At 36.0% G+C, this 25,028-nt stretch overlaps 3 protein-coding genes across 5 annotated transcripts; 2 read left to right on the top strand and 1 right to left on the bottom strand.

The window, feature by feature from the left end:
• Positions 1-431: 431 nt before the first annotated feature.
• Positions 432-3,889, bottom strand: tac3b (tachykinin precursor 3b). The gene is made up of 7 exons (XM_079432499.1): positions 3,782-3,889; positions 3,584-3,696; positions 2,693-2,786; positions 2,449-2,481; positions 2,304-2,357; positions 1,951-2,011; positions 432-1,800 (listed from the first exon to the last, which is right to left on the bottom strand). Exons 2-7 carry the CDS (start codon positions 3,680-3,682, stop codon positions 1,782-1,784), a joined length of 360 nt encoding a protein of 119 aa, XP_079288625.1. The 5' UTR covers positions 3,683-3,696; positions 3,782-3,889; the 3' UTR covers positions 432-1,781.
• A 4,534-nt stretch (positions 3,890-8,423) lies between these two features.
• Positions 8,424-12,195, top strand: apof (apolipoprotein F). 2 transcript variants are annotated; one of them, XM_079431497.1, is made up of 2 exons: positions 8,424-8,657; positions 9,670-12,195. In XM_079431497.1, exon 2 carries the CDS (start codon positions 9,692-9,694, stop codon positions 10,898-10,900), a length of 1,209 nt encoding a protein of 402 aa, XP_079287623.1. In that variant the 5' UTR covers positions 8,424-8,657; positions 9,670-9,691; the 3' UTR covers positions 10,901-12,195. The 2 variants fall into 2 exon arrangements, with proteins under 2 accessions (XP_079287623.1, XP_079287624.1); XM_079431498.1 differs by having other exon boundaries at positions 8,546-8,657; positions 9,676-12,195.
• On the top strand, positions 12,007-23,564 carry stat2 (signal transducer and activator of transcription 2). 2 transcript variants are annotated; one of them, XM_079431495.1, is made up of 24 exons: positions 12,007-12,195; positions 13,798-13,929; positions 14,074-14,221; positions 14,566-14,661; positions 14,745-14,837; positions 14,924-15,002; positions 15,097-15,173; positions 15,290-15,441; positions 15,526-15,684; positions 15,784-15,873; positions 17,446-17,505; positions 17,702-17,722; positions 17,817-17,910; positions 18,178-18,225; positions 19,293-19,376; positions 19,480-19,578; positions 19,693-19,828; positions 19,935-19,987; positions 20,077-20,171; positions 20,260-20,399; positions 20,501-20,689; positions 21,007-21,061; positions 21,762-21,820; positions 22,937-23,564. In XM_079431495.1, the coding sequence occupies exons 2-24, from the start codon at positions 13,799-13,801 to the stop codon at positions 23,323-23,325; spliced, it is 2,547 nt and encodes an 848-aa protein (XP_079287621.1). In that variant the 5' UTR covers positions 12,007-12,195; position 13,798; the 3' UTR covers positions 23,326-23,564. The 2 variants fall into 2 exon arrangements, with proteins under 2 accessions (XP_079287621.1, XP_079287622.1); XM_079431496.1 differs by having other exon boundaries at positions 12,050-12,195; positions 14,745-14,847.
• Positions 23,565-25,028: the final 1,464 nt, after the last annotated feature.

The following is a 25,028-nucleotide window of genomic DNA, read 5'->3' as shown; positions in this document are numbered from 1 at the left end:
TGACTATATATCTTTTGAGAATCAAATAAAGATATGTATTCTTTTGTCGTGATTGGACACTTATATAAACAAAACATTCTTCAGCATATGTGTTTAAAAACATGAAAAGCATGTTGTGTAAATAGCAGAATTTTCATTTTTGGTTTAACTGTCCCTTTAAATTTGATGGAGTTGATAAGTTCTTTGAAATTACCCTTTTAATATAATGCACACTAAATGTGGATCATTCAAATTCACTTTTTTATCCCAGTGTGATCGGATTTGAGATCAAGTTGAGCGTTAAATCAGAGGCAGCAGTGCTCAAACTCTGTCCATCAGAGAATCATCTTTCTGGCACTTGCAGATATTTTGACTGTGCGCTATATGGTATGGCACTTACCATAATTCTGAAGGAATTCAAATAAAGTTTATTTGAATGAATAAACTTATTTGAACTTGAAATGAGTTTATTTTAATACAAACCACTTTTGTCCTTTGACCACTCCAAGCACAAAGTCACTTTTGAACTGAATGGGTTTAAAAAAACGTGACTCAGTCAAATGAGCAAATACAAATACATACAGATATACAGTTTATATTGGTAAAAGTATCCTAATTTTAGTTCCTAATCAAATTCTGTGTACATCTTGAAATTGTTAATGGAATGATTATAGCTTTGAGTAAACATGATTGCTTTACTTATCAATGAGTATTCAGTAATATAGTGTGAATTAAGCTAGGGAAATCTCTGTGAACATGCTAGAGTAATGGAAATGTTTGCAGTATTCTGTGCTGTTCTGTTCAAAGAGGAAAAGCACTCTTGAGTTTGCGCCACCCACTTTAAGTATGATCTAATATGATTTTGTGTAAATTTCCATTATTTACAAGGAGAAGCTATGAAATGTTTGAACGTGCTCATACTTTCCTAGTATGCTAATGATTTCCTTATAAAAGCTCTTTGGCTAAAATTCTTTTGTAAACATTCCCTTTACAAAGTTGACTTAAGTTTGCATATTTCAGATCCTCAACAGAGAGAAAGACATGCAAATCTTAAGAGGAGTCGAGTTTTCTCTGGAGACGTTGCATTGTTTGAGCAAAGCTTTGCCAAATTGCGCTGACTAAGAAGGCCCATAGAAATCCTGTTAAAGCGAATCTGCATTTCTGAATTCATGCATTTTATGCTCTTATCTTTAATCCAAAGGTATATGTGTTCCTTTCTCATTCTCTTTTGTCGGTAGTGTCTTTTATGTACAAAGGGAATCCTGTACAGTACTTCCACAGCAATCTTTTATTTATAAAAGAGTGTGTGAGGCAAATGTGTGACAAGAATAATTCAATGAGGAATAATAACCAGCATATTAAATAAAGACTTGTTTTACATTAAACTGTTGTTATGTGGTCTCTTCTATGAATAAATAAATAAATATTATTTTTTGCAGCACTATAAATAAGCATATGTATAATGAATAAGGTATGAGCTAGAAAATTTACGTGTACCTTATATATTCTTCGGTCTTCCTACATCTGTCTTTTTATCCCAGGATTGTTACCATTCCTGAAAACTAAGTAAATCTATCAACACATCCTTTGTCTGATTTGAGTTTGGTGCGTTCTGTATTCAGAAATCTTAATGGCGTAAATGTAAGAATTCTTATCCTACATAAAAAAGACAAAAAATATACTACAATGAAGGCACTGACAATAAACTAACTCTAGCGTAGTTATCGTATAAAGACAGATATTTTTTCTTCAGAATGACAGAATTGCACGGTGGATAAGTTCTGGACTGAAGAGGTCAGGCTTCATACACCACAGCAAAACCTTCATGAAAAAAACAACAATACAATAAAATCAATAAAATTATGTAGAAACCTCTGATAAAAATGACTTTTGTTGATCATCAGCAATTCATCAACTCTGACTTTAATGTGACAGTTCATTTGAACCCAAGCTAAATTTACAAATTCTCACCTCTGCCTTCTGTTCTTTAAGAAAATGTTGCCTCTTCTCTGTCCTCTCCAAGCAGGAATAGCTGGTAGTCAAAACAAATAATATAAGGTTTTTTTTTTTAGATATTCATTTACTACAATGCCATATAAAGGCCACTAGAGGTCAGTGTATTCACGGCAGTGTTCTGTATGTCTCTCATTCTGCAAATTTCAAACGCTAAAGCGTTGAATATAGGTTTGCTTGCGTATGGTGAGATAAATATAGACAATTAATGATAAATTAAACTCTAATTATTGCACTTTCTTGTTTCCCATTTACTCTTTAGGTTGACAAAATATATTGACCACCGTTTACATGTCCTGTCACAGACTTACCAGACACAGTGTTTCTCCGACCTAACAATCCAACAAATATGTCATTCATATTAGCTGCAAAAGACCAAAGAGAAAACTCTCATCAAGCTCTGATGTTCCTTTAATTAATAATAGGTGTATGTTAATTAATAAATCTGGAACTTACGTCTAAATTGTGGATTTGTGTCACTTTTTGTTCCTGTGGAAAAAAAATATAATAAAACCAACATAAAATACTCTTGACCTTGAAGGAATAGCTCTCAGTTCTGTCATTTATTCATCCTCAATTGTTTTAAACCTTATATGATGATATTTATCTGTGAAACAACAACATGAAGGTGAGTAAATTATGTCCCAATATTGTGCGTTTTTAATACTATTAAAAGCAAATTTCATCATTAGTTTCTCACCTGCGCTCCTCCTGCCCATCAGGCCAATAAAACTGTCATAATCAATATCATTATATCGTTTCTCATAGCGTTCAGACTGGGGGTCGCTGTTGTGCTGTACAGAAAACACAAACAGGATCGCAAATGAAAGTCTGACTCTGTGGTGATCATTAAAGTTATAAAAACAACTGAAAAAATAAAAAAAGGATCAGGGAACTGCTTTGAAAAAAAATGATTTTACAATTCAATAAAACAAGAGAATAAAGCAGTTAGTGGTATGTTGCAAAAATGGTCTTTTGGTGGGTATTCCCAGTATAAATATAACATAATATTAAATGGAAACAACATACCACAATAAACATATATTATGCTATTGTGGTGGAATGTATATATATTCATATTATATATGTAAATATTGTAATATATGTAAATATTTGAGATGATAGATAGATAGATAGATAGATAGATAGATAGATAGATAGATAGATAGATAGATAGATAGATATTCACATGTATACTACAATTTATTTATTTTTTTACCGGTTGAGGTGCAATTTAAAAATATATATATTTTTTTTTTTCCAAAACTTTACCATACATTAGGCTAGTGTGGAAAGGTTAATCTGCATTATAATGTATTCATATATGCTATTAATAATTATACGAATATATTACAGTTATATATTTTGATGAAAAACAATATATACATTTTTTATTATTATTATTACTATTTTACCGGAAGAGGTATTATTTAGAATGCAACTTTTAAGTAGGCTAACTTCAGTAACTTCAGTGTGACAACTAGCCCCAATTAGATTCTTAGGCACACAGCGCATTTTTTAATCTCAGAGCAAGTCCGTCTAACAAACCAACGATATCCTTTATTTAAAGTATCGTTTAACGTGAACTTACCGTGAATGACGGATAGTCGAGCGCAGAGCGCGAGGGTCGAGGACACGCGAGCATCAGCAGCACATGAGAGAACAGCACGAGCAACCAACCGCAGGACATCCTCAGATCCACACCTGCGCCAAACTTTATTTAGAAAATCCAACCCAAACACTTCCTTCTTATAAAGCTAGAATAATTATTTTAAAGAAGTAATGATACCTTTTAAATACACTGAGATGAGCTGGAGTTCAGGAGGATGATGTTCAGTTCTTCTGTCTTTCCAGAGCTGTAAAGGCTCGCAGGTGCGCGCGTTCCTGTATTTGTAGCGTTCGCGCGCTGCGCTCACACAAGCTCGGGCAAGCTGGCTCTCCAATACGAACCAAATAATGATGCTAACATATTCTAGTGACGCAAAGTCATTAACACATAGAGGCTTGACGTATTTGTGTGGTCAATTATATTAGTACTAAACTCACACCTCATCTCAGTCTCTTGAGTTTCACATCATGTGTCTGTGTAGATTGACCAGTGTTTTTTATTCATGTAAGATTTGTGAAGCCGTGATTAAGCAGAAAACTTGCTTTACAGTTCATTATATACAGAATCATAAATTGGCAAATGGACAAGGTTATTTGCATTGTGTTCTGTGAATAATGATTGAGGTTCCACAGATTTTTGATTCAGAAAGACATTGTGTGACAGAGGGTTCAACTATTATTCAGAGGGATTATGAGTCATCTATACTGGTCATTCCATTTACTCCATCTCATTACAGATATGTCCTTCATCTGGACAAAGCTGTAGGTGAGTTATAGAAAAGGTGCTGCCTTGATTAAGATCTGTAGGAGATTGATTGATGAATGCTTATGGCTTTTAAGCAAGGCTTAGATTTAACATTCTCTGAAACTGGAAGAAATATTCTTTGATATATTTATATACATTTTTTAAGGAAAATACATTTGACCTGTTGACCTCTTTAGTCTGTTTCTGTGTGATGATTGCCTTATATCTATAATTTTCCTATTTCCCTATTACATATTTGTGAGACCGAGATGAAATCAAGATTGACATTTGCCATCAGTCTTCTCTGTTCCAAACAGTTCAGTTGTGAATTTGTACATTTGTTTAAAAAAAAAAAAGTTGTGGGGGAGAGAGAGAGAGAGAGAGAGAGAGAGATTAAAATACTCACCATGACAACAGGAATGAGAGTTTCTTCCTGGTGTGACAACTAGCCCCCTAGATGACTTCTTTCTTTCTTTCTTTCTTTTGCTAGTGCCATTTATTGCCTTTTAACATTAGATTTTATTGTCCGCCATGTTTTATAGGGTATGAAATTCTACTAAATTAATTTGCGTAGAGCAGCCCTGAACACTGTAATTAGTTTTTCAAATTGTTCTTATTTCTTTCTTTTGATTCCTAAGCAAGCAGGAAAGCTCTTAATGATACACCGACGCACTACATTCCTCATGAAGCCGGATTTATACAAGGGATGTGGAGCTGGAAAACAGGACTTTGAAGTGATTAAGTCCAGTTGTTCGCATTGAGAACAAATGATTCCTTCAGTTCTGAACATTTCCATACCATCAAAACAAGTGATTACTTTACGATAGTCTTGTCAGTGGAAGTAAGAAGCATGCGTTCCCATAACACTGATTTGTTCCTGCGTTTGTAAGAAAGTGTTGCTTGTGTTTGCTGAAGCGGATGTGAAACATTAGAACAGTTCGGAAGTACACCCACTCACTAGTCCAGTCAGTGCTTCTCAATGGTGAATGACACCTACCATCTTTTGCTTATGCAAATAAACTCTCACACACACACACACACACACACACACAGAGAATCTCTCTCATTTTCTTTCTTACAGCCTAATTCTCTCAAATTTTTACTGTATTTCTGGTCTCATTCAGTCACAAGATATCGATTATGTGAATAACATTGTCTCTGTGTTCAGATTACAATAAAAGCCTGAAAGCAAAGAAGTTCAGTGCATGTGCAGACTTTGTTTTGCCAGCTGAAAAAAAATAATCTATCGTCATCACCATCATCTTTCTTTCTTATATTATTTGCTATATTCAAATTTGGCATATAATGGTAGTTATTTTTAGTATATTTTATTTGTTTGCACTTTATATCAATGTAATTCAGCATTCAGAGGTTGCTTCCGTTCAACCCTCGTCCACCTACACGCTCTCACACAAACACACCTTTGAGTTTTTAGATCAAGGAGAAAATAGTGGTTGAATGCTTCCTCTGTCCATGTTTTAAAAAGAAACTTTGATTGTCTGTCTCATGGTCAGCGATCATTGAAAGTACAGAACATTTATCAGACTTTGTGTCCTCATGGAAAGCTTAACCTAAAGTGACCTCATTTTCTGAAAACTTTTCAATTACTTTCAATTAAACATACACATGACATGACAAGGATCAGCAGTGAGAGATAACTTTAATTTATTTAAATTAAAGCAAGGAATTTAACACTGCCATATTGGTGTTGGATGCCTTATACCACAATTTTAAAGCTGGACTGAATTAGGGGACAATTCAAAATGAAACAAGTAAAAATAAAATAAAAATATAGCAATCTAAACACAAATTCTCCCTACCTCTGGCACAGTATTTACTTACACAAGATTATGTGTGTGAATATAAATGTGAGAGATTTGCTCATTGATTTAGTAATAATGCAGTGCTATGGATGCCCCATCCTGAGGCTACTCCAGATCATTTTGTGTAATTCAATTATAACCATCCAATTATATCCAATTATGACTAAATAAGATTGCATTGAGAGCTATCTAACACATTTTACTACTCTGTGGCATCCATAATGACAGATGTAAACTGGGGGAGAGATTTGACTTATGTTCTCACACATGAATACACACAAAAATCAATATGCTGAGTTCCCCCTTAAGGGTTTATTAACATTTGATATGGTGCTGTGTGTGTGTGCGTGATCACGGCTCACATGTGACTCAAGTGTAAGGATCCCTTTGTGTTTAGGTCCAATAAGTTGACATGTGAAAATGAGAATTGCACTTCTGCATATTTCGTCTTGTACCTCACTCCTCCCACCCGTTTCTGTGTTTCTCACTTAAGTGAGAAATGATGGCATTGACGCTAGAGCCATTAGCGAAATTTATTAGGCTCCACGTAATCAGACAACTGTGAGCTGGTCTCAGTATTTCATAAGAGCATCTCTGAACGCACAACACATTGAACCTTGAAGCAGATGGGCTAAAGCAGCAGAAGACCACAAAGTCCCACTCCTGTCAGCTAAGAAGAGGGAAAACAAGACTACAATTCACACAGGCTCACCAAAACTGGACAATAGAAGATTGGAAAAAGGCTGCCTGGTCTGGAGTCTCAATTTCTGCTGCGATATTCAGATAGCAGGGTAAGAATTTGGCGTAAAACAACATGAAAGCGTGCATCCATCCATCCTGCCTTGTATCAATAGCTCAGGCTGGTTGTGGGGGTGTAATGGTGTGGGGGATATTTTCTTGGCACTCTTTGAGCCACTCAGTAGTACCAATTGAGCATTGTTTACATGCCACAGCCTATCTGAGTATTGTTCCTCAACATGTCCATATCCTTTTATGACCACAGTGTGCCCATCTTGTCCAAACCACTGGTTTCTTGAACAAGACAATGAGCTCACTACACTCAAGTGGCCTCCAGTCACCAGATCTCAATCCAGTAGAACATTTTTGGGATGTGGTGGAATGGGAGAATGTGCAGCCAACAAATCTGCTGCAACTGCGTCATACTATCTGGTCATGATAGACCAAAGTCCCTGAGGATTGTTCCAGTACATTGTGAAATCTACGCAATGAAGAATCAAGGCAGTTCTTTGCCCAAATGTTAGTTCTTTATCACAAAAATATGTGTGGCCCATTCCAGCTCCGCACCCAAATGACTTGTTAGTTTCCTATTGCTTACATCAGTCTGCAACGTCATCTATAGAAAATGTTTATCTGGCTAAGCCTTTTGCTACACACATGCTGTGACATCTGCCTAATCTAAATCAGATTTAAATCTGGTGACTCCTGGTGAGTCTGATTATTGCACTGATTACTGAGTAAAAAAACAACAATGTTGTTGCAAATAAACAAAGACAGTTTTACTCTTCACATTTTTTATTTTATTTTTGTATTTTTTGTATTTTACAGTTTACTTATATTTCTATACTATTACAAAGGTCTCATTAGGAAATGATGGAGAAATGATTATGCTTGAATTGTGAAATGATGCAACGCCCTCTGTTGGCAATATAATATAGTAGGGTCCAAGTCCAATGCCACATAACACACACATATATATATATATATATATATATATATATATATATATATATATATATATATTTTATTATTATTATCATTTAATAAATAAATAAATAGATTGTATATCTAATTTATAAAATAGATAATTATATTAATTAAAAAATAAATTATTATGATTAAATTATTTACATAAATTAAACAGCCAGCAGAAAACTGATGTATACTTTCTTTTTCTTTTCTTTTTTTAAGTCTGATTGACTAATCATTGCAGTAATCAGACTCACCACTAGTCACCAGAATGAATTAAAATCGGATTTAGATTATGCAATCTGTCCGTGATCTCTGAGCAGCTATTGGATGTTGTATATTGATTGAAATATGTGGTCTGAGTAGAAAAATAATGTTTAACTTGACTGAACCAAGTAGATCTTTGTGTGAGGGTAATGACCTGTAAGCAAAACATGAAGTCCTCTATCTTTTTATAATCACTCACACATGCACACTCTCACACAGTCTTCCCAGGCAGGAAACGAGTATTCTGCTATTTATCTGGGTCAAACACAAAGCCCCTGCACCCCTCCATCGTCTTCAAGAGAGAAAGCAGAGACAGAATGAGAGGAAGAGCGGGGACATGATGGTAAATAAACAAAACGCCCATAGAACACATTGATCCTCTCCACGTGATATCACATTCATCACTGGTCAATAGGGCCAGTGAGAGAGAAGGGGCAAAACGAGAGAGAGGGAGATGTATATGTTTTTGTGAAGGCTGGATTCTAACAGAGAGGTACTATCAGGATTGTTAGAAGGTAAGAGCCTTATTACTCACATATTAATCTGAAGATCAATCATTTCAAAACAAGTGTAACATGCAAATGAGTTGAGAGGTAATTTCCTCTGTAATTTAGATAAAAAAAAAACTGACAAGAGTGCATGCTTGAGAAAATTATTTAGAATTATATGGTGGAACCTTATGATGTTGTTTTATTTAATTAATATTTAATTTGAAACTATTTAACAACATTCATACAGTAAATCAGAATTGGATTATACATTTGCAAATACATTTAAAAATACAATACAGTAGGGTCCACAAGTCCAAAACCACAAATATATTTTCTTCCATTTAAATATGGAAATAAACACACAATTATTTTAGATAAAAATATCAAAGTTAACATTTAACTTATTTAATTCAATAACTTAAATTTTATGTTAAATATACAGTGTATGTTTAGAGAAGAAGTGTATGTACAAAAGCAGGGGAGTCTTACAAAAAAGTGCTCATCCCTTTTCTTTCCTATCTTCCTTCCTTCCTTCCTTCCTTCTTTTTGTCCAGTTCCACTTTGAAAAAAACACGCACACAAATACACATAAATCATGTTCTCACCCCTGTGGTGTAGCTACAGCTGCAGATATTTGTGCAGATACAGTATATACATAAACAGCTTCATGGACGCTGCATGCACAAACGTAACTTAAAGTAACAGTCTACACAAAAAAATGAAAATTAAACATCATTTACTCACCCTCATGTTGTTCCAAACCTGCATGACTTGCTTTCTTCCATGGAACACAAAATGTATTTTGAAGAATGTTGGTATCCAAATGGTTTCAGGTGCCACTGATTTCCATTGCATGGACAAAAATACAAGTCACTGGGACCCAAAACTGTTTGGTTACCAACATTCTTCAAAATATCTTCTTTTGTGTTCCCCAGAAGAAAATTATATACATGGGTATGAGAAAATGATGACAAAGTGTTCATTTTTGGTTGGACAATTCCTTCAAAACATTCAACAAACCATGATTTGCTTGAAGTTGCAGGTCTCCACAATTCAACATGACTAAAAGGAACTCAAAACTCAAATGGCTACTTCTCATCCACCTCTTACTGTCTGATGAGGTCTTTGGCAGAGTTCCACTCCCTCAAAGCCACCCGAGGCCTTCAGTCACTTCAGTGTCTCAAACAGAGCAAGTAGAATCACAAGTGGTTGAAGATGATCTTGCCGCCGCCCATCAGTTGGTCTTAAACCTCTCAGCCTCTCTACAAGGTCAGCTGGATCTCCAAAGCAAAGCAAGCTGTGCAGAGCTCTCTAATGGAGGCTGGAGAGGAATGGGTTTCTCTCAGGAGCTATTAGGATTGGCAATTGTGCCAGTGCTGGTGTCAACAGGATGTTTGTTTGAAGCTCAAACGCTGGTAATGCAACTCTATGTGGTGTTGGGGCAAAATGATACATATGAATTTTTACAGGACATTCTGGAGCTGATTAAGAGAGGTAAAGAGAGAGATTCAGCACACATGGTCCATCACAGTGGATTCCAAACTGCTTCTATGCTGAACTCTGAGTCTCACCGCCACCTACAGGCTGTTATATTTAACATTCATCAGCTAGCAGAGGTGAGTGAGAAAGATGATAAGGGTAAAGTTGGGCCTAGGGTGCAATGCAATGGATGGGTGAGGGTGAAAGGCACTCGGTTTCTTGGGCAAGCTGTAGAACAGAGCAAGCCATTGTGTCTTGAAGAAGCACAGCAGGCTTGTGGAAGCTTGGGATTCCAATGTGCAGGTGTGACCCAGGATGGCGATTCAGGATATTATTGTGTTATCTTGAGGCCTGGAAGCCGCGTGGTGCCTTCATCTAACTCTGAGAGCTGGATTCAGAATTGCAAGGTGGGGTCTGTCCGGTGGCGCAGAAACGGGATCCCTCAGCATCACTGTGTAAATGAAAAAGAGGAGCGAGTGTATACGGTAGTGGAGTGGATTCCGGCAGTCTCCACGCTGTATAATCTGGGAACAGCTGTTTACTATGCTTCAGTTAGCTGCTATGACACTGCAAAAGAGAGAGCCATCTTCAGCACTGTGGATCTGGGCACAGACGCCCTAATGGCCGTAACAGGGGGAACCGCGGGGGTTGCCGGTTATGCGTTGGGGGCTGGTTTAAAAACAGGTGTGAAGGCAGGGATTAAATATCTGCTGAACAGCATGAAAGAGGAAGATGACCTGGTAATGAACCAGAACAGCTGGGAGAATGAAACTCTCACTGTCCAGTAAAAGACCAAGGAGAAACCGATGAGGAGATTCAAGAACAACAGCTGCATTGCTCCAGGGTCTCAAGACTTTTTCCACCTGTAGTAGTAGTGTTTAGAACATTCTATTTCTATATGTTCAGTCATAATAAATATGTTCAGTCATAAATACCTTAATATCAAAATGTATTTAATGACATCAGCAGGAAGTGGCATTATTTTTTGGTGGGAAATAATAACAGCCCAAACATGAGCATTCTTTTTTCTTTAGAAATCTGTATGATATTTTGATTTTTATATATTTTACTGTTATAATATAATAGAATGTATCATTGTTTCAGAAGACACCCTTTTTAAGCATCATGCTTAATTTTCTTGTCATTATGTAAATAATGCCTGAGTTTTGAGCATATTTCTTAAAGTCTGGTATTTATAGAAATTCTATTTTAATTTAGTTACAGACTTCAAAATGTACTGCATAACAGGAATGACCAGTAGCCACCTATAACGTAGATACTCCAGCGTCAGCTGAGACTTTGACTCGTGTTAAACATGGGTAATATTTAACTGTTAATGGCCATCAGTGGGAGGAGCTATTAGAACCCTACTAGAATAAAAGATAAACAGAATAGGCAGCATAAAACCAAACTTTATGACTTTATACATGTAATTGATGTATAACAGTTACAAGTAAAATCAAATAGAAATGTTTCTACCAGTATTTCAGTTTTTAACTCCTTGTGTTTTATATAAATGTATAATCGTGTTTTATATATGCATAAAGTAAAATAAAGAAAAGTATTATTAACGTATTCTCACATGTTGATCTCATAAAGAGACGGTATGGCCTTTCAAATTTCCGCGGCAGTAGGTTGTTCATCCCTCCATAACATGACTTTCACTTCGTCATTTCTTGGAACGCGAGAAGAGAGCTTTTGAGTTTCGTTTCTGCTGCTGTTCTATCAACACCCCTCCGCTGTGAGGAGTTTGATTGACGGGTGATTCTACCAATTGCGGTGATCAGTGTCCCCGTCTGCGCCAATGAACGAACGCGACGGTTTCAAGATGGGTGGGACTTAATGAGTTAGTGGGTGGGCAGAAGAGCAACGCGTTGGAAACATTGAGAAATGCACAGCGGAGGGAGTTTTATTGAAGAGCCGTCGGTTTCCTGAGAAGTGCTTGTAGTGTGTGTTTATTTACTCGTCAGCTGATGTTCGGTTCAGTGCTGTATTGTTGTCTTAACTGTATGTCTGCAAAAGGCGCTTTGCAAAATTGAGGTTTAAGGATTACGTCTTCAAAAGTGCAGACGATTTTTTTCAGGTAAGTTGGTCACTTATACGCTAATATGACAGTTATTTATCAAGAGAAGCTCATTCAATCACCACCATCAAATGTATCGGTCTAGTGTACGATTAACGTTACTGTATATAAGGTTAGTATATTATATCATTATTATGACCGTGGTGTTTAGAAACGCAGTTCTTGAGTCAGTTTTTCCGCTTGTTGTTGGTGGAGTGGGTGTGGTGTGGAGGTGGGGGTAACTTTAATTAAAACGGTCTTAAAGCACGTTTTCATCTCTTATCAGTTTAATTTACTAATACTTTAATGTGTCCAACATTCTTCTGTCATTTTTTATCATGGACATTTTCCAACACAGCTCAAATTATGTGTTTTGTCTGATAATAACATTCTATGATTGAAATGATGGCAATGCTAATGACATTTAAAAACATTTCTGGTCAAAATGGCTGACTTTGACAAGCCTTTATAAGGGGAAAAATATTCTGATGGAGCCACAAGTTATAACTTTTGGACATTTGACGTGCACTATTTTAAAAGATTGGATACATTTTTTTTTTTTTTTTTTTTTTTTATGTTTTTGCTCACCAAGACTGCATTTAAAAAAAAATCAAACTGCAGTAAAATTGTGAAATATGATTTCAAATAAAAATATTGCTTAATATTTTTGTGGAAAGTGTGAATTTTTTTTATTTTTTTTTTATGATTCTTCGATGAATGAAAAGTAGAAAAGAAAAGAAAAAAACATTTGAAATGGGAATCTTCTGAAACATAAATGGGTTTACTGTCTAAATAATTTTTTTTGAAGAATCTCTACAGTGCCTTTTCATACAAGAACAATTCTTACTGAGTTAAAAGTTTTCAATATGCCACCCCAGGTGAAAAACAAGTGCACTTCCATAATGTACTTAAAGTGCTCTATTTTCGCGCTCTAATTTTGTACTTAATACACTAAAAATGATCCTTTAGTACTCCTCAAGATAAACTTAAGATCATCTAAGTGTACTCAACTGTGCTATTTTGAGACACCATGAATATGAACTAAAATGCACTTTTAACATACTATCTTTGTATTTAAAAAATGTATTTAGCTACCACTTGTAGTACACTTGAGTGTACTAGTGTATGAAAGATGGGTTCAAGTGTACTACAAGTGGTAGCTAAATAAATTTTTTAAATACAAAGATAGTATGTTAAAAGTGCATTTTAGTTCATATTCATGGTGTCTCAAAATAGCACAGTTGAGTACACTTAGATGATCTTAAGTTTATCTTAAGGAGTACTAAAGGATCATTTTTAGTGTATTAAGTACAAAATTAGTGCGCGAAAATAGAGCACTTTAAGTACATTATGGAAGTGCACTTGTTTTTCACCTGGGACCCCTTGTGCACTTAGAATTAAAAATAGCATGTTGAAGAGTCACGTCGTACATTATTATTCTGTGCTTCAACTTCCAAACAACTCCGGGATTTCTCTCCTTGTCTTGTTTTTGAAAATGACCTCTGGAACAGGGCTCAAGTTCGGATAATCTGACTTGCAAAGCAGTGGCAGGACAGGCCTAGTCCTGACCAGTCCTTGATCTTTCGACAAATATGAAATGTTTGTTTTTTTTTTATTTTGTAGAATGACACAGTGGGAGCGATTGCAGCAGCTGGATACAGTGTATTTACAGAGGGCTTTTGATCTGTACAACAGAGATGAGTTCCCAATGGAAGTGAGACATTACTTGGCGCATTGGATCGAGGGCCAGGACTGGTGAGTGCAGTACCTGTGTGAGCAACATGTAAAACCTGTGGATTGATTGTTATAGTTCTCTATTCCAAAATATTTTAATAACCATGAATGAAGAGAAGCACTCAGCTGCTTCAAGGAGTATCAACAGGTCTGTGTGTGTTACAGGGAACGTGCTTCGCGGGACTCCTCCCAAGCCGCTTTCCTGTTTCAGGTGCTTTTGGAGAATCTGGACAACCAGTTCAGTCGTTTTGTGCAAGAGAAAGATAGTTTCCTACTGCAGCGTAATTTCAGACGCTACAAACAAAACTTTCAGGTAAGTACTTCTGTTGCCAAAGCCATCATGCCCGATGCCCTCTGGATTTCTGAGGATCTAAAAATGCTAAACATGCTAAACAAAAAGTCTACTGGTAGACTAAAGGCCTGTTTACACCAGGCACGATAAGCATAACCTCAACTGTGTTACTGTCCACACCAACTGATGATAAGGTTCTTTTTATTTCTGTGTGTGCTGTGAACATAATTCCATTTTTATTGTTCATCATCAGCTGGTAAAAAAAATTCTTTATGGTTGTAGTTATTGATATGTTCTCATTTACAGAAGTAAAGTGTTAAGCATTGACAGCTATGGGATAATGGGTTACATTTGCTTATTTGTAGAAGTATCAAGAGGAGCCCTATACTCTTGCTATGATCATCAACTGGTTCCTGATGAAGGAGAGAGAAATCTTGAATGATGCAGAGCTTGCACAGCAAGTTAGTACCTTAAAATATCATCATCATCATCATCACTCTCATTATCATCATCAGCATCTTCTGATTCTCTCTCAATGTCTCAGGTGCAGACATTGCAGGTTCAGCCAGCGGCAATGGAGTTGGAGAGCCAGAGACAAGTAGAAAAGAGTTTGAAAGACCTTAAGACCAAAGTAGAGGTGTGTGTCTGTGAGTATACGCGTATTCGTGTGTGTGTTTGTTTTTGTGTTTGTTCAAGAACATGATTCATTGTTTCATTTGACAGGTGATGGAGCACAGCATAAGGTGTTTGGAGGAGCAGCAGGATGAGTTTGATTTTAAATATCAGACACACCGAATGGACTGTGAGGCTGCACACTTTATTTTAACACTATCTTTGATTTCACTATATATGCTAGTGTTTGTTAAAGTGTGTGTGTGTATTTAATTCGCCTTTAGCTTGCACAGAAGAAGAGAAGAAAATGCAAGTAGAAGGGCTTCAGAAGATGCTCAATGCACTCGATAAATGCAGAAGGGTAGGCAACTTTGTGTGCATGTCTATTCTATTCTATTCAGGCTTATTATTGTTAACTAAACCTAATATATATATTAATTGTTTATTAACCATTCTGTTCTTGTATCATTGTCTCAGAACTTCCTGTCTGAAATTTCCACTATGTTGGACGCTGCTGATGTTCTGCGCTCAGCGCTTATAGACGAGGAACTGGTGGACTGGAAGCGGAGACAACAGAAGTCCTGCATTGGTGCTCCTGATGATACAAGTCTGGAAAACTTAGAGAAATGGTAACCGCACAGAAATGTCTCTGAGCAATGATCTGTACAAACACCATTCAGATCTGTTTTTAAGATGTTTGTGTCCTTCGGCAGGTTCACTCAAATTATAGAGTGCATGTTCCAGCTGCAGAAGTTCTTACAGAAGCTGGATGAGCTGGTAGGGAAGATGAGCTACGAAAATGACCCCATCCCAGTCCGAAAACCCCCTTTAAAGAGTAGAGTGGACACTCTACTGACCCACCTGATAAAGAGGTACACTCAAACACGTACACAACAACACACACACACACACACACACACAACTCTCTCTTTATGCATATGTGCTTCATTATTTGTTGGTGTGTTTTTCAGCTCATTTGTCGTAGAGACTCAGCCATCCATGCCACAAGGTCGAGGCTCCCTGGTGCTGCGCACAAATGTTCAGTTCTCAGTTAAAGTCAGGTCAGGCTCTAACATTATACGATGCATTACACCACCTATGAAACAGTGAAAACCAGTATTGCTCCTATTTACTATAGCAATGATTATGTTGCAAATTAGCTTAAGGGGGAATATTAGTAATTAATCATAACTCTTTATAATTATAATATTTGGATAAGTTAATAGAATTAGCTTGATAAAGCCGAATTTACAGTACAATCAATTGACCAGGTCGCCTAGTGAACGCTCAGTATTGATTATTTATGAATTCAAAGAAATCTTAATTTCCAGGGTAAGAGAAATGCCCTTTTTTTAAGGTACAGTACTACTCCGAGCATGTAACAAGATGGAAATCGTTAAATTGACTTTGTTGCAAGCAGGGAATCAGAAACAAATACTCATATGTATTGTGCACAAAGTTTTATTAACTAAATCACAAACACATAACTAGACTAAACAAACACATACATACATATATACATACACACACACACACACACTCACACATACATGGTACATGGGAAGGGTAAGTGAGACTGGATGAATGAAACCGGACAGAAACGGGAAATGCAACTCCATGAGTCCAACCATACAGGCAGCAATCGGAAGATTTAGCAGAAGAGAAAGGCGGACCTGTCCATGAGCCCTTTAAAGTCAGGGAAGAGTCACACCTTTCAGGATGGGCTTGACCAATGAGAAAGGCTGAATTTCCAAGCAGGAGGCTAGAAATATTGGGGGGTTTTATGACCCTTTGTCTGAAAGCATGGTTCAAAAGGCTTTGGCAGTCTATACTTTGATTGAATTACACACACACCTGGCATTCTATGAGAAGGTGGTGTACACCAAAGTGTGCGTCCTAAATGAGCAATAATTTGGTAGGAGACACGATATAGGTGGGGTTACATTAACTAGTACTTCACTCATAAAGCATGCATAAAACAAAATACAATGCAAGAGACACTATACAAGATAGTTAAAATCATACACACAATGTCCTGGGATGCATGTTTATCTGTAGAAAGGTTTGTCTATGAGTGACAAGGAGGAAAGTTTTGTTTGTATGGGCATTGCGTGGGTTTCAGAAGGGTCCGTTCTTACGGCATGTCACATCTCGCATACTTTAGAGCAATAAAACAGTCTTATCAGATGGTTGCCCTGGTAACGGAGCCCTTTAGGGTACTCTTTCGGGGGGAAGGGTCCATAGACCCTCACAGATTGTTTGTTGAATGAGAGGGTTTTCTGGATTATTCATTAAATATAACGAATAAATGTGTGTCTGATTGGTCCAAATGCTACAATTATTATTATGCTTTGTTTTCATACAGTATATTGCTTGTCACACAGGTATATACTTTCAAACATTAGAAAACTGAGAATGTTAATTCATTTTAGTGTACTGTCCTGTATATGACCCCTATTAAGTACTTAATATTTGTGAACGTTACCTACTTCCCTTAAATATCAGTACTGCTTTCGTCTGCTTATTTATTAAATGTAAAAGTTTAGTTCATGTTGCTGAGATGGAAATAGAGAAGAGAAGAAAAAAAAAGTTTCCCCTCAGGCGTGAAATGACCATAACTCTCCTCTTTACAGATTGCTATATAAAGTTTCTGAACTGAACCATGTTATGAAGGTGACTGTTTCTGTTAACAAGTAAGATCACTGTCTCTCTTTCTTTCCTCATTTTCTATGATTTTTATTTCTGAGACTGTACAATCTGAGAGTCATTCTTGTTAGATTTATCTTTTGATATGGTTTCAAATTAGTCAGTTGGTGGTTAAGAATCCTTAATCCATAATTTAAGAATCCTTAATTTAAAGAATCTCTTTCCTCCATTTTTTTTGTTTAGTGCTGCTTCACAACTAAAAGGGTGAGTGTTCACTTACACAGATTTTTATCACCCCACAAATTCATGACTGTTATTCTAAATGCCATGTTTGTATTCATATGTGTTTGTATTGTAGGTTTCGGAAATTTAATGTGCTGGGTACCTTAAGTAAAGCTCTTAACATGGCTGAGAGTATGAATGGGGGCATGGTCGCTGATTTTAGACATTTGGTGAGTCCTTCCAGTGTGAGTTTGAATGTATTGCCAAACAAAGTAACATTATATCATTACATACTATAAACTTGTTAATTTTTAATGTTCAGATAATATTAAGAGACGGCACAAAACATCTGAGATAATATACCGTGGTAGACAATTTGGCAGTGGACCATGTTCAATTTTTTTAACCAAATTATGGTTATAAAGATAAAAAGATAAATGGTTGTGTATGAATTGTGTGTTAATGATAAATCATTGTGTATATGTGCTTTTTCACAGACTTTGAAAGATCAGAAAGTTGGTGGTGGAGGAAAAGGGATCAATGATGTGAGTTTTCTAAGGATCTTATGTATAATAAATGCTATTAATTAAATTGTTGCACGTAACATGCATAAATCCAGCTGATAGTCAACAACAGAAACAAGACTGGATTCTAGAGTCAATGCAGATTAAGGGCATTTCCACATCTGTAGATCGTTTACTTTGTTCCAGAACAGGGGCTTAAATTATTGCATTGCATTTTCTCCTTGGTTTGATTTGCTTTCACAAGTAAACATTTCAAAGCACACCCAAAATGTGATTAAATTTACATTTAGTCATTTAGCAGACACTTTTATCCAAAGCGACTTACAAATGAGGACAATGGAAGCAATCAAAATCAACAAAAGAGCAATTATGTGCAAGTGCTATAACAAGTCTCAGTTAGCTTAACGCAGTACATGAAGCAAGGTTTTTTTAAATTCTATAAGAAAACAGATAGAATAGAAAAATAATAGAGAAAGCTAACGTTAGATGCCTTTTTGCTTTTGATAATTGTATAATAAATAAAAAGAAAAGGAATAGAAAAAGAATAGAGAAGCTAGTGTTAGTTTTTTTTTTATAAAGAAAATAAGCAGTTAGTAAATGAATAGTGCAAAGGGGCAAGGTATTTTTAAAGAATAGAATTAGAATATTGATTATTAATTTCTTATTGTAATAATAATAATATCACTACTTGTGTATATGTATACAGTATAAGCCTTGATTGCCTCTCTAACTTGTAAAGTTATGATACAGCTAAGTTCATTGGTCTGTTGAGTTGGATTGCTTTCTCGCCACAAACGAACCACTCCACAGTTTTTTTTAATTTGGGCCAAGACCATCTCATTTAGTCGATCTCAAGCCAATATTTTTGGTACGGATCTGATTGCAATTTTTGAAATAAACCCAAACTAATGAATAAAACATGCCAGGTTATGAAACAAACACTCCAAATGAGTGTGAAAGCACAATAAGAGGCACTTCTAATGAAACGCATTGAATTACAGTACTGGCGATATTTAGAAGTTGTAATAAAAATAATCAATTCGGAGTTCATGTTCATGTTTCTAAATCCGGTTTTGTGTTTTGTGCAGCTCTCATTGAGTGTGGCTGAAGAACTGCACAGAATAACCTTTCAAACCCAGTTTGACTATCAAGGCCTGTCTGTCTCTTTGGAGGTGAAACATCTTTTCCTCATTCAAAACATCCTCAGTAATGTTTAAACATTCCATAGATTTGGCAGTCCAGTTTTTATGACCATACTTCCTTTTTCCATCCCAGACCTTTTCCCTTCCTGTTGTGGTGATTTCCAACTCCAGTCAGCAGCAGAGTGCTTGGGCATCTGTTCTGTGGTTTAACATGCTCTGTTCAGATCCCAAGGTCTGGAGAAAGAGTTGCTTTTGGTTCATGAAAAGCTTGAATCATCATAATAGAATGGTTTTTTTTTTTTATTATTTGCATCACTACAATTCACTTTTTTGTGTGTGCATCTAGAACATCAAGTTCTTTGAAACCTCTCCTGCAGCCACTTGGCCACAGTTTGGGGAAATGCTAAGTTGGCAGTTTCTCTCCTGTGGGAAACGTGGTCTAGACAATGACCAGTTGGAGACCCTCGCCATCAAGCTCTTTGGTATGCACTTGACACACCTTTCATTCTTTAATAGATAACTAAATATAAAGTAAAACAAGTCATAAAGTTATCTTGTATTTGTTAATAATGTATTATTTGTTATTAGGTAAGCAACAGAGCTATGACAACTGTAAGATATCCTGGACCAAGTTCAGTAAGGTAAATACAAGTTATGCGAGTCTTTGTGAAATGCGTGATATGGATGTATGAGTGTTTTGTTTACTCATGGTTGTCTGTGTGTGGTTTAGGAGAACCTCCCTGATACAAACTTCACCTTGTGGGTGTGGCTGGATGGCATTCTAACCCTGGTTAAACTCTACCTATCAGACCTGTGGAGTGATGGGTATGCATGCCATATATAGATGATAAACAGATTAAAAAATCATCAGGAAGTGTGTGTGTTTTCAACACTAGTGTGATTGTTACTGTAGGTCTATAATGGGCTTTGTCAGTAAGGGGAAGGAGAGACTTCTATTAAAGAAGAAGCAGAATGGCACTTTCCTATTGCGTTTTAGCGAAAGCATCAAAGATGGAGGAATCACGTTCAGTTGGGTGCAGTACGCTAATGATGGTAAACCACGTCATATATACTTCTTTCAGACATAGTTCAGTATTTGGCCACATAGGATCCAGTGAATGTGAATACACATTATTTTTATTTATTTTTGTTAGGCACTCCGAGTGTGCAAACAGTGAAACCATTCACCAGTACTGACCTAAAGCAGATTGCTTTACCTGATATCCTCTGCAACTTTCGGATCATGGTAGCAGAAAATATTCCAGTTAACCCACTGTGTTACCTTTACCCAAACACTCCCAAAGACCAGGCCTTTGGCAAATACTACAGTGAAAAGACTGGAGGCAAGTTGTTTATGTTGAATCTGGTGAATTTCAGGCTTTGTAACAACATTATAAATAAGTAAATTAAAAAAATGTTGACGTTTTCCCTTAAGACTGCTTTTATAAATATTACACTTTGACCAATTATTTTGGAATCCATATTAATATTTAAAAAGCTACCACAAGTAATATTTACTTATTAATTAGAACTTTCTTTTCTTTATGCTTTAATTTAGTATAAATATAACATTTGTTTGAACTAACCTATTTAATGTAACAAGTACTAAATTGTTTCACCAAAAAATTATTTTCTTTGTCTTGTGATGTTTTTGTTTCAGAGGAGAATCCTTACCTGAAGTACCTCAAAACCAAACTGGTTTTTGTCTCTAAAGAGTAAGTCTGTTTGTTCATTGGTTTACATTTGCGTGTTGTGTGTTTGCATAATTTGCATAATTAAGTAACATTTATGACAGTGCACATGTGCTGTCTCTGGTCTGGTGTTTACTGTTTTGCTGTTTAAAAAGCAGCCTTTCAGTGATTTATTTATTTATTTTTTTCATAATTTGAACCAAGCAGCCATTGTAGCCAAATAGATTTCAATGTTTCATCATAAACAATTAAGAATATTTAATCAGCTTAATTTATATACAAAAGATATCATACATAAATGGCACTATTTTATTTTTTTTTTCTCCTAAAGTTTTAATCATCTTATTATCTCGGTTTATACTTGTGAAGAAATAATAGTCAATAGTCAGTAATAGTCAATAATTATAGCGGATTTGCAAGGCAAATTGTCTGCGAAAAGGAGCGGAAGATGGAAAATGGAGTATATCTGGGCTTTAGAAACAAGATGTACTTTACCATACTTTTTATTGCTGCCTGTGTAGAGGTTATACAGGTTATCACTAGATGTTATTATGTGATGTGAGGGTCGTATTGTGAGATAACAGCATTCTAGACGTAACAGCAATATTATTTGAGGATAAGTGTGATGATGTCGTAAGACAGGCCGTAAGACTCTGGAATTAGTAGACACTGAGAATGGCTGTTCTGCTGGTTTACTGGAGTGATCTGTGCTTGATTGCTGCAGGAATGGCTGCTCTGGCGTCAGAGAGGGGCCAGAATCTGACCTGTCCACACAGGACAGAGGTGAGTCCCGTCTCCACGGCCCCTCCAAATCCAATCAGCTCAACCCTAACCTGTATCTGATTTGCTGGATGATCACCAAATGTGTTGTGATTGCAAAAGGCTTTCTGATAAATATAGATGCTACCTTTATGGGATGCTTCTCTGTCATTCTGTGGCCTAGTCATTTTGTTTAGATTCTTCCTTTCTTTCTTTCCCCACCCAAGTGCATTTGGTTCACTCTGCACAAAGAGACCTTGTGTTTGTGTGGTGGGCCGTGACTGTGGCGTTGCTGTTTTTCTATAACACAACACAAATCTAACCATAACAGTAACACTGATGTAAAAATGTTTGTGTGGTGGGCTTTGACTGTGGTGTTGCTGTTTTTCTATAACGCAACACAAATCTAACCATAAAAGTAACGCTGATGTAAAAATGTTTGTGGAAGCTTGAGGATGCATGCCACACGCAGAATATAGGGATGCACCGATATCGATAAGCTGAAGTTATGGCCGATTTTGAAATTCTGCACTGTTTTGATTAAATAAATTAATAATAGAAGTCAAACACTAAAATGAGTGGTTTTACATGTTTATATTTACGAACACTATGAGAAATGAATATTCATTTTGAGATTTGCTAAAGATTTCATTATAACAGGGTTATTAGATTTTTAGCGTTTTTTATAGATTAACTTTGAGCATTAGATGACAGCAATGGTTATATAAATGTTTGACTGGGCAAAATGAGCAATCTCTAAAACCGGCTGATAACTGATATGGTACCGATATATTGTGCATCTCTAAAGCTGACCCAACACTCTTAAGAATAAAGTTTTTTTTTTATTGGGATTTATGGTTCCGTGAAGAACCTTTTACATCCTTTGGACCTTTCCACTGCACAAAAGGTTCTTTTATAGTGTAAAAAGGTTTATTAGGTTATTAAAATGTTCCTCAGACTAAAAAAAGTTTTTTTTTTTACTGAAAGAGACTTTGGGGATCTAAATATGGTTCTTCTATGTGAAAACCTCCTTTTGGAACCTTTATTTTTAAAAAGTGAAGCTAAAGATGTTATTATTGTAATGATGCTATTGGGTTTATAACATCGCTCTTGCTTTCTCATCTCCTTCATGTTTAAAAGACCCTCCTTCTTTTCCTGACGGTGATGATGACTTGTTACTCCAAGCGTTTGAGAAGTCTCCAATGTTCTCCAGCTCTACCATTGATGAAGATATGCTTAACAGTATTTTGGACAGTGATAGCGAGTGCACTGTTCCAGATGCATTTTCTCCAACTGCCCCCCACACTTCACCATCATGCCTCCAACACCACTTTTCAGAGAGCGCTTTGGATATCCTTGCAGACGCACTCTCTCCAGACACTGATGTTAACACATTGCATGAGTTTAGAAACTGTCCAAACATCCTAAATGGCATAAACCTTCAAATGGTGCCAGAGGAGTCAGATGACTTTGTCCTTGATTCTGGTTTTCAGGACCTTGGCTATCCCATAATGCCGCTGACCCCCTGAATTTAATCTATTTAACACAAAACCATGATCCATGTGGTTGGCTAAATCTCAAGCCGTATAATGATTTCCGTAACTCTGATTTGTTGTAAATAAGTATCAAGTAGACAGGCAAAATACAGCGCATCTTATTTTCAGTACTGATTTCATTATTACTTTATCCATTTAGTGTTTATATCTGAATGTCTACACATCCAGTCATGTTACTTATGTCTATTCCTTTATTAGAGTAAAGCCTTTGAAAAGGCTTAGAGGTAAAAAAAAAAAAAAAAAAAAGAACCTTTAGGATGAGGTCTTGTGACTTCACTATTCGTAAGCTGCTAGCAAATATTCGTCCCTATAAATATAAGCTGGAAAAAAAAGTTTTATTGAAATTTATTCAAACAATATCAGAGCACACTATTTATGAAAAAAATACATATTCCATTTGACCCAAGTAAAAATCATGGTTTTATGCAGGTCGAAAGAACAGTTTGTATTCTTTTATTCTAATTAACTGGGCCTTATTGGAAAGATAATTTGATAGTGAAAGCAATAAACTTTATTAATGTGTTAAGCACCTTTAGTAATGTGAATCGGGCATTAGCTTTGAGCTAATGGTTTAAAAAGACTCAACAGCAAAGACATTTTTGTGCGTGCATTTATGACTATAGAACAAATTCTCTATGCACACAAAGTTCAAAAGTGAAAAATGTCTTTGCAATAGCAACAATGCATTTAAAGCACCTTAAAATAGCGCTTGGTTTAAATGTTATCACTTATTTTGACATTTAAAGGCACCAATGTTGATGATGCTTTTATAGTACTCTTTAACTCTTGAATTTGAGGCACCTTCACTTTTTTGTCTTTTATGATCAATTTGTATTTTGTATAACCACTATTAAGATTGTAGAAAAGCCCTGAATGCTTTGCTTTTTGATTTGATGGCTTTCACTAAACTGCCCAACTTGAAGCCAATCGAAATACTTCATTATCCTGTGTTTGGTACTGGATAGTCGAGTAATCAGTTACAGAGTTATGATTAGGCAGATACTATTTGAAAATGTAAATTATTATTTTGAGACTGCTCTATTATTTTTAAAGTTGAAATATGTTCTGTTATCCCAGTTGAAGGCAGATTATTCAGCTTTATATCCCTGGTGAAAATACTTGATAATGTTTGTTTTAGATGTTAATATCTTTTAAACAAAATGAATTTTTGAATTAGACTGATTGTATGATTACTCTGAGAGTAACACTGTGATTTCTGATGGCAGAAAAATGCACTTGAGTGGAAATGTGTAAGAACAGAATGCTTCTGATTTCTTGGTAAGTGAAATGATTTGTTTTGTAACAATGTTTACAGATAAAGTGGATGTGTTCCTCTAACTGAATCTGTTGGGTCCTGTAGGAGATTGGACAGTCTCTGAAATCTTTTAGAGAGAAAAAAGGCCCAAGTAGTCCCCCCCCCCCCCCATATTTCCTTCTTTTTTTTCTCTGAAATAAAATACCATATCAGTTGTTTGATCACTTTCTTGCAGAATCATTTTGTAACCCCATGAGCACTTCTTTTTGAATTTGTAGACTTTGTTTCAAATGCATGTAACCAAGTTTTGCATCGTGTCCACTGTCAACCTTGCTGTTATGTGTTTGGTATCTGTGAACAAGACATTGTAGAGTTGAAATACCAGTGTTAACAATGGTACAATATTCTCCAATAAAACATC

The sequence above is a fragment of the Barbus barbus genome (assembly GCF_936440315.1).
Source record: "Barbus barbus genome assembly, chromosome: 13".
Classification (NCBI taxonomy): Eukaryota; Metazoa; Chordata; class Actinopteri; order Cypriniformes; family Cyprinidae; genus Barbus; species Barbus barbus.
This window is presented reverse-complemented; position numbering and strand designations above follow the sequence as displayed.